We start from the raw sequence: 11,847 nt of genomic DNA on the forward strand, positions 1-11,847 counted from the left end.
GCTGGACTTCACCACATTTCTGGGCTGGTTCCTCACTTACATTGCTGCCAACCTTACTAGTCCACAAAGTAAGCTAAATGGTTGTACATTACCTATTTTGAATTATTTTAGGATCTAAGATCTATCCATTAATCTGGTCCCCTACCTCACCTCCACATTTGCTTTATTTAAGGCACAGAGAGTGCTTTAAAGTGTTCCTGGCCAACTAAATTTGCCCTGACTCTCCTGGACACACCGTGGTTTTTCCTTTGGTTTTCTCTTCAGCATCCAGAACAAGCACTCACTCTAACTACTGGGATACACTTCTTGCTTCTTGTTAAGTGTCATCCATCGAATTGATTCTGACTGATAGTGACCCTATATAGCGTTTCTGAGGAACAACTGGTGAGTTTGAGGGGCTGACCTTGTGATCTGAAGTCCACTGCCGATTTTACAGTGTAGGCTGTTAGGTAGGAATACAGGACTAGGCCATGAGTCAAATGCCAGCAGGCATAGGAAGCGATGAATTAGGAGATTAGGGGGGAATATAGAAAAAAAGGGGGAAAAAAAAAAAAAAAAAAAATAGGGGGAATATAGAAAAAAAGGGGGAAAAAAAGATACTGAGTAAAGAAAGGAAAAGGTTGAGAGGAAAAGGCAGAAGAGAACAGGAGAAAAAACAAGACAGGGCCTCAAGCTAAGTGTGAGTCAGCATTTCAAGGCTGGGACTAAAATAAACCACCGGATCCAGGGTTCTATAAACTGCTGAGAACTGGGAAACTGATCTTTCTGCTTCACCCTGGCCAGGGCTCAGTCTGGTAAAGTCAGGGAGAAAGCAAAGGGGGAAATGAAAGGAGATTATGAGACTGAGTAATAATTTTTCCTAGCAGCCTCTGAAGACCAGACAAAAGAGAGTAGGGCAGTTAAATGACACGAGAAACTAGCTGAGGCCAGTCCTGAAATTGGTAGGTTGCTATATCCAGAGTCCTCTAGAAGGAAGCAGTGTTATCTAAGAGGCTCTAGAGTCAGGAGACCAGTGTTCTCCTCCCAGTTCTACCACTTAGGAGCTGCGTAACCTGGGCAAGTCACTTGCCCTTTTGTGACTCCGTTTCTCAATCCAGCAAACTTCTAAGCGTTATACCTGCTCTAATACTCCAATAATAACTTGGTAGCCATCAATTTCAGTTGTTCCCAAGAGACTGGCACTGAAGAGGGTTTTTTCATGGGCTACAACTATTGGGCTGTGTTGCTGAGGGTGCTGTGGAGACCTCAGCTTGTGACACACCTGTGATCACCATCTTCTCTTGTTGTTCCTACAGGATTATTACCCTCTGTGTACTCCTTGCCTCCCAATTCAACGTCAAGTCCTTCCATTTTCTTCACTCTGCTTCTTCCGGGCCCTCCTCTTAGCCAACACCCAGAATAATCACCTCTTACCGATTCTCCGTCTCTACAAATGAATTTAATAGTGGAAGTAGGGATTCAGTGGTAGAATTCTCACAAACACTACGAGACCCAGGTTCAATTCCTGGTTAACGCATCTGAAGCACAGCCACCAGCATAATTTTGAGTGTTCTATTTCTATGATGCTGAATGGAGCCCTGGTGTGGTGCTGTGGGTTAATGTGCTAGACTGTAAGGTCGGTTTGAACCACAAGGTGGGTGGTTCAAGCTCACCAACCACTACTCAGAAGCCCTATACAGGTTCACTATGAGACGAAACTGACTTGATGGCATTTAACAACAACAACAAAGATGCTGAACAGAGTCCTGGTGTGGCGCTGTAGTAGGATAAGCACTGGGTCACTAACCACAAGCTTGGCAGTTCAAACACACCAGGCACTCCTCAAAAGCCCTGTACAGGGTCGCTATGAGTCAGAACTGACTTAACAGCACTTAACAGCAACTGAACAGGTTTCAGAAGAGATTCCAGACTAAGATGGACTATGATAAAAGACGTGGTGATGATCTACTTCCGAAAAGCAGGCAATGAAAACTGTGGATCACAATGTTTTGTTCCCTTGTGCATGCAGTCACCATGAGAGGGAGCCAATTTGATGACAGGAAACAACAACAATGCATTTGACATATTTGACACATTACATGATATTCATGATTGCAATCTCTCCACCTCCAGACTTTCAACATTCACAGGCAAGGAATTTAATTTTATTCATTTTTAGCTTCACTAAATCCAGCAATGCCTGGTACACAATTGTATCTGAGTGTAGTGTGTTTGTTTGGAATAATGAACAGGAAAGCAATAGCAGAAAAGAATCTCCAATTTTTTCTGAGGCTTTCTCCTGACGCTCCTTACTAAATGTATTTTGAAATCTGTTTCTTCCCTTGAGGGAATTTTACCTCCACTAAAAAAGCACTAAGTAAATGGTTCATCCAAACCAACTGTCCTAAATTCCAGCTATTCCCTCAGGCAGGCCATGTAGTAACCTACATTTTGAGACTTTCTTCCTGGCAAAGCAAGTTATAATCTTAGCACCGCCTCTCAATTTGCACAATTTGTATCTTCACATCCTGCCTCTATCTGGTATGCTGTACTCCAACCAGCTAGAAAAACTTGCTCCTCAACCCCAGCAATCTATTTTTCATTGAATTTTTCTTTGTTTAGAACCTGTTTCTTATCTCTAACTCAGTTGTTGCTCCCTTTTCAAATCAAGATCTGGAATCCCTTCCCCATACCAGTCCCAGATTTAGCGCCAACCTTGCTGGTAGTGGTTTACCGTTTTTCAAAACGGCAGCCTACAGTAAGAAATACATACTACTTGGCGACCCAACATTCATCCCCATATAACTGAAATGCCTTCTCGTATACAATACCCTCACTGAGTGGACATGACAGTGTTTTCTAGCCTTTATTACAGTTCTTTTCCAGTGCTGATCGCCATAGCTCGCTTTCATTTCCTAAAGAAGGAGTCTTGGCCCCACATTTGCCAACCCTGTTCAACAGGACTGGTGCTCCTGTGGCTCAGGGCTGGCCTACGCCACACAAGGTGGACGGACAGAAGTAAGAGCGTCTTGAGGGCAAGCCCAAGTCTCCGCCCCCTCTGAGCAAGCCCAGCCCCCTAGCCAGGGCTCGGTGAGGCCCCAGCCTGGGCTGCTGCGTGGGCCTCGGAGCACCTGGTCTTTCTTGCTGACTAATGGATGAGCTACAGGGTGGTCTCAGCGTTGGGCTCGGGGAGAGGGCCTCACAGGGTGCACCGCTGCGGTGGGCTCAGAGTGGGCCTCGGCGTGGACCTTAAGGCAGCTCTCAGGGTGGCTGCACTGGGCCTCGCGCGGGGCGGTCTCGGGGGTCTCGGGGCGGCGGAGGCAGCAGGGCGGGAAGTGCGAAGCCCGGCCGCCGGATGTGAGGCATGCCGGGAGCCCGCACTTCCTCTCCTGGGGCCTCGAGAAAACCACAGGGCGCAGGCCGGGGCAGACGCCCCCAGGGATCGCCAGGATGGCCGAGGGCAAGGCTGGTGGCGGCGCTGCAGGCCTCTTCGCCAAGCAGATGCAGAAGAAGTTCAGCAGGGCCCAGGAGAAGGTAGGTGGTGGGCCTGACCTCCTGCTTGTCCCTGCGGAAACTAGCTTAGCAGGAGGGCGGGCTGGGGACCCCAGGAGCCCTGACCTGATGAGGACAGCCACTGACTTGGACTTCTCCGGGAGTGCGGAATGGGTTTCCATCTAAAGTGGACCGATTTGAGGGAGACTGGAAGAAAACCATCCCATCATGGGACTGCTGAGGAAACCAGTCTCTCCTAACAACCTAACAACCCTCAGGCTGGGTTTGGGGCCTCTGACCTAGAAAAGTTGCAAGAAAGGAACTGACTTGTTGAAAGGTTTATGTAGCAAGCTAGTGAGGTTGGTATTTTACAGATGATGAAATTCAAAGAGTGTCATTTTCCCCAAATTCAAAAACCACCAACGACTCGTCGTGATGTGTGATGCCGGCCAGTTATCTTGGACTGTTAAGTGCTGTTGAATCGGTTCCGACCCGTAACCACTCTGTGAATGATTTCTGAGAAGCGGTTGGTGGGCTTGAACCACTGACCTTGCCGTTCAAACTGACCAGCACATTATCCCTGCAGTGCCGCACCAGGACTCCTTATCAAGGACTTGTTTTTAAGTGCCGTCCAGTTGGCTCCGACCCATGTTGTTGTTGTTATGTGCCGTGGAGTCGGTTCTAACTCACAGTGACCCTGTACAGGGTTTCCGGGGCTGTAAATCTTTACGGGAGCAGAAAGTCTCCTCTTTCTCCCGCAGAACAGCTGGTAGTTTTCAACTGCTGACCTTGAGGTTCACAGCCCGATTTGTAACCATTACGCTACCAGAGCAAGGACTGGGAGCTCATTAAGGACTAAAATGAGTCTGCATAATTTTCTCTGTACCCAGCTCTCTCTAGCCTCTGGGTGTTGTTTAAACAGATGTAACCAGTAACTCTTATCTGCTTCCTGAAAGGTTCCTGTAGTCTCAGAATACCACCAGGGATGAGAAGGAGAAATTTTTTCTAGATTGTGTCCTTGGCTAGCCCTGGGTGACTTCACTGCAGCAGTAGCATTTCAGTTGGCTCTAACTTGTCCATGGGAGCTCTGGTAGCGTAGTGATGACAATCGGGCTGTGAACCGCAAAGTCAGCAGTTTGAAACTACCAGCTGCTCCGCGGGAGAAAGAGGAGACTTTCTGCTCCCGTAAAGATTTACAGCCTCGGAAACCCTGTGCAGGGTCACTATGAGTCCGAACCGACTCCACGGCACATAACAACAACCACAATTTGTATGGGTACTTCTTGAAACATTTTAAGGACATTCTTCCTCCTGCCTGTCCAAATTAATTTCTTTGCGTCCTCTCAGATCCTTTGCTTTCTACCTACCAACACTGGGTTAGAGGAAATGGTATGGGAAGAGACAGAAGTCAGAAGACAAAGGGGCAGGGGGGTGAACAAGAAGGACTTGAGAAGGGGTATTTAGTTTTCTGAAGGTTCATGGTCTTACTTTAGAAACATTTGAATGAACAGTACATGAAATAGAAGTGAAATCATTCCTGTCTTCTAAAGGTAGAGCCATGGTTCGAGTCCTTAGAAGGATGAAGGACAAGCAGCTCTCCTAAGTGGGAAGGTCCACAGAGAACTGATAGAATGTAGATACAGCCCCTGCCTTTTGATGGATTTCATTGGAAGGCAGAGGGACTCTTTATATGAGGAAACTGGGGTCATGTGAGATAAGGAAAGAAAACGAAAATTATTTGTGTGGCCATATTTTTTTACTTCACCTTTCCTTTACTTCACCTTGACTTTGGTTTCAGCCTCTCCCAAAGCTGTTGTTTATCAGTCTGATAGACCTATTAGCAGTGCCTGGGAAGGTCTGTGTTGAAGGGAGGGTGGGGTGGAGGACAGTGGCTGAGTAGAAGGCTGCACGGTGGGCTGTTGTTACGTGCCATCAAGTTGATTCTGACTGTATCGACCCTGCCTTACAGTTCAAACCGACCTATGCAGGTCCAGTGCTTATCCTACAGAGCCACACCAGGACTAGATAATAGTAATTTTTGAATGATATACAGATTTTACCTCACCCTTTTACTCATATTTTCATCCAGTCCATCAACAACACTATGCTCTTGATTTGGACTTTGTCCTTTTCTGAGTACTGACTCAGAAGCATTATGTAAATCATTTCCCTGCTTTGGGGAAAATGCTCAAGTTCTCCATCAGTAAAATGAGATGATTGATGATTATCTGGTTACTTGGAAACTCACAGATGGTAAGCAGGGACCTGGTGTGATGCTAAGGAGAGAAGGACTTCTTGAGACTCAGAGTAAAATACTTCCCAATGGAAGAACCAGCTACCCAGGTAGCACTCTGTTCTTCTTGGCCTGAACACTAAGGAGATACAGAAAGAAGCAGGCTCAAATCTTCCCTGGGAAGCCCCTAGGCTAATGTAGAAATCAAGCTCAGACCCAGGGACAGGCAGACATTGAACTTGAAGCAGTATAGCTAGCACCCTAAAGATAGGAGGGAGTTCAACTCAGCCAGCCTGGAGCCATAGTCTTTGAGTGTTGGGAAGTTACTGGGAACAAGACAAAAAGGGAGAAAGTGGAGCAAAGAGAAAGAACTTCCTGGGACACTAATTTTCCTATAAGCAGTTGGACATAATCTTCTTAGTAATAACTGCAGTAACTAATGTGTCAAACAGGTGTGTCCATTGTCAAGTGCTTACTATTAACCAGTGGAGTCCGGGTGTGATGCTGTAGGATAAGCACTGGACTGCTAACTGCTAAGTTGGCAGTTCAAATCCACCAGCCACTCCTTGGAATCCTATACAGGGGTCATTGTGAGTCGAAACCGACTTGAAGGCACTTAACAACGATGAACCAGGCACCAGAATATAACAAAAAAGTCAAGAGTGAATGTTTTAGTGATGCGTTTTTCTTTATCTTTATAACCCATGAAGGAAGTTGGTATCCCAGTTTTAGAAATGAGGAAACAAGGCTCAAAAGAGATTGGTAAGTAGCAGAACTCTTAACTGAAACCCAGGTATCCTGCCTGTGGATTCAGACTTTAAACTGCTGTCTTCACAGCACACCTGATGAACCACTCTGACATCTGTGCCGGGTCCCCTCTTGCTACTGAGCCTCTCCCCAAAGGAGCCGTGAGGAGATAGGAGTGGCAACACAAACACGTTGTGCTTCCGTCTCCTGAAGTACTGCAGGGAAGGTCAGGTGGAACAGGACACTGTTAAACACAGTAGGATTGCAGCATGCTTCTCCTTGTTCCATTTTTCAGTTACCACCCAGACTTAAACATGAGACTTCATTCAAACAAGTTTTATTGTGCTTTTACAGTATGATACAACTTTGCATTTCAAACTAATGTTTTCACCATCTGTTTGTGATTTCCCTGTGGCAAACCTCTCAGATCTCCCCTGAGAAAGGGCATAGTTTACCACTCCTTTGTTGGTCTTACTTCCTTTGTTGACTCTTACTCATCTTGAGTTACAGAAGGTTCAATTCAACAAATATTTACAGAAAAATTCTTTCTGCTCCCTCGAAGATTTAAAAGCCTCAGAAACCGATGCAGGGTCACTATGAGCTGGAACCAACTCAATGGCACTTAGCAACAACAAAAAGTATTGGGAGAGAATTTAGAAATGAGTCAGGCAATCTTGCCTGCCAGAAACTTATAATTTAGTTTTTTAAAAAGTAAAGTAAGTGACCAGAGAGCCACAAGTCTGTGTGAGAATTCAGAGAACAAAAGGCTTTAAGTGGAGGCTGATTTGAGGTAGGAATAGGGGATGATTGGGTGTCCCTTAGTGTGTTGCTCTCAGATAAGCACTGGACTGCTTAACCACAAGGTCAGTGGTTCAAACCCAGCAGTCATTCCTTGAAAACTGTATACGAGGTCACTATGAGCCTGAACCAACTCAGCAGCACTTAACAACAAGGAGTTTTTTAGGTAAGAGTGGTGAGAAAGCATTTCAGCTGAGGAATGGGAGCATAAGTAAGGCATGGAGTCTGGGAATCTTTTTTAGGTAGAATAGTGAGAAATGTAGCTGAGCTAAAGCATAAGGAGTATTCCCAACCTGCTGCCATCGAGTTGAGTCCAACTCATAGTGATCCCGAATAGGGTTTCCAAGACTATAGATCTTTACAGGAGCAGATAGCCTAATCTTTCTCTCTCGAACTGGCTGGTGGGTTTGAATGACCTTGTGATTAACAGTCCAGTGCTTATTCTAAAATGCCACCAGGGCTCCAGAAAAAACTGCATTCGTCCCATATTAAGAAGAGTTTTAGATGCCATGCAGAATCACTTGTCCTTGAGTTGCTAGACCTGTTCTTGTTTCTAGGCATTCAAACATGCTGTTCCCTCTGCTTGGGACACTTTTCCTCTTTTTCCCTGCCACACTCTTCCCACCCACCAATAACAATAAGTAATAATTAAAAATAGTAAAATGATGATTTCAAGTACTATATAGAAAAGTTGTGACAGAGTATAATTGCTTTATGAATTTTGTAAGACCAATGACTTATTCATTGCAAATACCTTTTTTGACAACATAAGTGGTCACTATAAATGTGGACCTCATCAGATGGAATGCACAGGAATCAAATTGGCTACATCTGTGGGAAGAAATAATAGAGCTCAGTATCTCCAGGCAAAATAAAGCTAGAGGTCAACTGTAGAACTGCCCATCGATTGCTAATATGCATGTTCAGGTTGAAGCTGAAGAAAATTAAAACAAGTCCATGAGAGCCAAAATAATGATATTGAATATAGCCCACCTGAATTTAGAAATCATCTCAAGAAGAGATTGAATACTGTAGACACTAATGACCAAAGACGAGAGGAGTTGTGGGATGGCATCAAGAACACCATACAGTAAGAAAGCAAAAGGTCATATAAAAGACAGGAAAGAAAGAAAAGACCAGAGTGGATGTCAGAAGATACTCCGAAAGTTGCTCTTGAACACAGAAACTAAAGTCACTGGAAGAAATGAGGAAGTAAAAGACCTGAACAGAGTATTTAAAACGGCAGCTCAAGAAGACATAGTCATACATATATATAATAATGAAATGTGCAGAGACCCAGAGTTAGAAACCAAAAGGAAGCACACGCTCAGCATTTCTCAAGCTGAAAGAACTGAAGAAAAAATTCAAACCTTGACATGAAATATTGTAGGATTCTCTGGGCAAAATATTGAATGTTCCATGAAGCATCAGAGGAAATGGAAAGAATACATAGTCACCGTACCAAAAAGAAATGTTTGATAGTCAACCATTTCAAAAGGTAGCATGTGACCCACTCAGCCTTGCTTCAATGACTGGATGATCAGAGCTCAACTAGAAGAAGAAAGAAGAAAAAAAGAGTAATCTGAGTCAATTTGATGAACTTGACCTACACCTATGGATGCAGTAGCTCAGAAGAGGGAAATCTTTACACCGAGGATCATTCCCATCCCCTCGTTACACAGAGTAGACAGGGTTGGGCAACTTGGACATTGGCTACCCAAAATGGGGGGAGGGGGGGTTACAAAGGCAAGAAAGAAGTGACTGGCTTACAAGCTTTCAAGAGGGAGCCTAGATCCAGAGGGTGTGGAGGAAGGTAGAATCTCCACTGAGTAGTATCCAATCTGTCTGGGTGGGTGGGGCTAATGAAAGGATATGGGGATAGGTCCCTTGTGGTACAATGGTGAATAATTGTTATCAGGACTGACTACGGGCCAGGGTTGGAAATGTAAAGGTGGATATTTTGTAGCAAAAGAAGGGAGGTCCCTGGAACCATCAAGGGAGAAGAGCAGAGTGCGAGACCCTACCCAGTGAAGCAGTGACGCCAGAGATGGAGGCAGAAGCAATGACATGGAGAAATGGAACGGCTGGGGATTCTAGACCCAGAGAGGAAAAGGGACTGTGTGCTGATGACTGGGGCGGGGTGGGGGGTGAGGGCAGGATTGCAGGATTGCAGGGTATACCCTTTGGTTAGTTCATGATGCATGGAGGGGATTGTAACCATGGCAATGAAAGGATATACGATAGGATGAATGTAAAGCTAATATTCTCCCATGTAAACTATCACATAATTCACAATAAAACATTTTTTTAAAAGGTAGCAAATGATCAGGAACTAATAAAAGAAGAAGTCCAAGCTGTACTGAAGGTATTGATGAAACAGGTAAAAGGCTCCAGGAATTGATGAACTACAAATGAAAATGTTTCAACAAACATGATGCCGCACTGGAGGTGCTTATTCATCTATGCCAGGATATTTGGAAGACAACTAATTGGTAGAGATCCATATTTGTGCCTCTTCTACAAAAAGGTGACCCAATGGAGTGCAGAAGTCATTGAACAAAATCATTAATATCACATGCAAGAAAAAATTTACCAAAGATGATTCAAAATAGTTGCAAAGGTACATGAACAGGTAACTGCCAGAAATTCAAGCTGGATTCAGAAGAGGATGTGGAATGAGGGATATCATTACTGATGTCAGATAGATCTTGGCTGAAAGCAGAGAATTCCCGAAAAATGTTTACTTGCCCTTTATTGACTATGCAAAGGCATATGACTGCGTGGATCATAACAAACCATGGATAGATAACATTGTGAAGAATGGGAACTCCGAAACACTTAATTGTGCTCATGCAGAAACAGTACATAAACCAAGACAAGGCTGTTGGAACAGAAAGGGTTCCAGAATGCTTTAAAATCAGGAAAGTTGTGTACCAGGGTTGTGTCTTTTCATCATACTTATTCAATCTGAATGCTGAGCAGATAATCTGAGCAGCTGAATTATATGAAGAAAATCATGGCGTCAGGATTGGAGGAAGACTCATTAACAGCTTTCCATATGCAGATAATACCACTTTGCTTGGGAAGAGTACTTGAAATACTTAATGATGCAAATCAAGGACTATAGTCCTCAGTTAGTGGATTGCACCTTAAAGAAAACCAAAATCTCCACAACTGGACCAATAAATAACATAGTAAATGGAGAAAAGATTAAAGTCAAAGACTTCATTTTGCTTGGATTAACAATCAACGCTTATGGAAGTAGCAATCAAGAAATCATTAGATGTATTACATTGGGCATATCTGCTGCAAAAGACTGCTTTAAAGTACTAAAGAGCAAATATGCCACTTTGAGGGCTAAAGTATGCTTGATTCGAGCCATGGTGTGGCACTGTAGGATAAGCACTGGAGGTTCAAACCCACTAGCTGCTCCTTGGAAACCCTATACAGGATCGCTATGATGGCACTTCACAATAATAGCATAAGCATGTGAAAGTTGGACAGTGAATAGGAAGACCTGAGAAATATTGATGCATTTGAATTTTGGTGTTGGCAAAGCATATTGAAAGTACCAGAGACTTCTAGAAGTACCAAAAAAAAAAAAAATCTGTCTTGGAAGTACAGCCAGATTGCTCCTTAAAAGCAAGGATGGCAAGACATCGTCTCTCATACTTTGAGTGTGTTGTCAGAAAGTACCAATCCCTGGAGAAGGACCCTATGCTCTGTAAGGTAGAGGGTCAATGAAAAAGAAGAAGCCTCCAAACAAGGTGGATTGACACAGTGGCCAAACATAACAATTGTGAGGATAGGATTGGGCAGTGTTTCATTCTGTTGTATATATGGTTACTATAAATTGGAACTGACTTGATGGCACCTAACAACAGCAGCAATCTTAATGGAAAGAGCTCTGGTGACGTAGTGGTTTAAGCGCATATCTGCTAACCAAAGGTTGACATTTCAAAACCACTAGTGGCTTCACAGGAAAAAAGACTTGGTGACAATTTGCTCATGTGAAGATTTACAGATGAGCAGCTCTACTTTATTTTATGTTCTTCTTGTTGTGTACTGTCTAGCTGGTTCCAACTCATAGTAACCCAGTATAGGGTTGCCAAGGCTATAAATCTACGGTAACAGAAAGCTTCACATTTTTCCTGAAGAGCGGCTCATAAATTCAACTGCTGACCTTATGACTAGAAGCCCAATGCATGACCAATAGGCCAACAGTGCCACTATGAGTTGGAATTGACTCAAAATCATGCAACAACTATTTTAATGGAAGCAGATTGCTAGGCCTTCTTTTCCATGGAGCCACTTGTTGGTGTTGTTGTCAGGTGCCATCGAGTCAGAACCGACTCATAGTGACCCCATGCACAGCAGAACAAAACAATGTCCGATCCTAGTCCAACCTAACTACTGCTGCCACACTTGACGCCATCAATGATGCCACCTGGCCAATCCATCTCATTGGGGGTCTTCCTCTTTTTATACGATCCTCCATCTTACCAAGCATGATATCCTTCTCCAGCGACTGTTCCCTCCTGATAATATGTCCAAAGTATGAGAGACAGAGTTTAGCCATCTTGACCTCTAAGGAGCAC

At 44.1% G+C, this 11,847-nt stretch overlaps 1 protein-coding gene across 1 annotated transcript in view; it reads left to right on the forward strand.

Moving 5' to 3' along the window:
* The first annotated feature begins 3,429 nt into the window (after positions 1-3,429).
* The window catches only part of BIN2 (bridging integrator 2), a 66,941-nt gene continuing 58,523 nt past the window's right edge, over positions 3,430-11,847 (forward strand). The window contains exon 1 of the mRNA XM_006870133.1: positions 3,430-3,513. Within this exon, the coding sequence (XP_006870195.1) occupies positions 3,430-3,513 (84 nt within the window). The remainder of the gene's footprint in view (positions 3,514-11,847) is intronic.

This window comes from Chrysochloris asiatica, unplaced genomic scaffold, assembly GCF_000296735.1.
Source record: "Chrysochloris asiatica unplaced genomic scaffold, ChrAsi1.0 scaffold00138, whole genome shotgun sequence".
In the NCBI taxonomy this organism is placed as follows: domain Eukaryota; kingdom Metazoa; phylum Chordata; class Mammalia; order Afrosoricida; family Chrysochloridae; genus Chrysochloris; species Chrysochloris asiatica.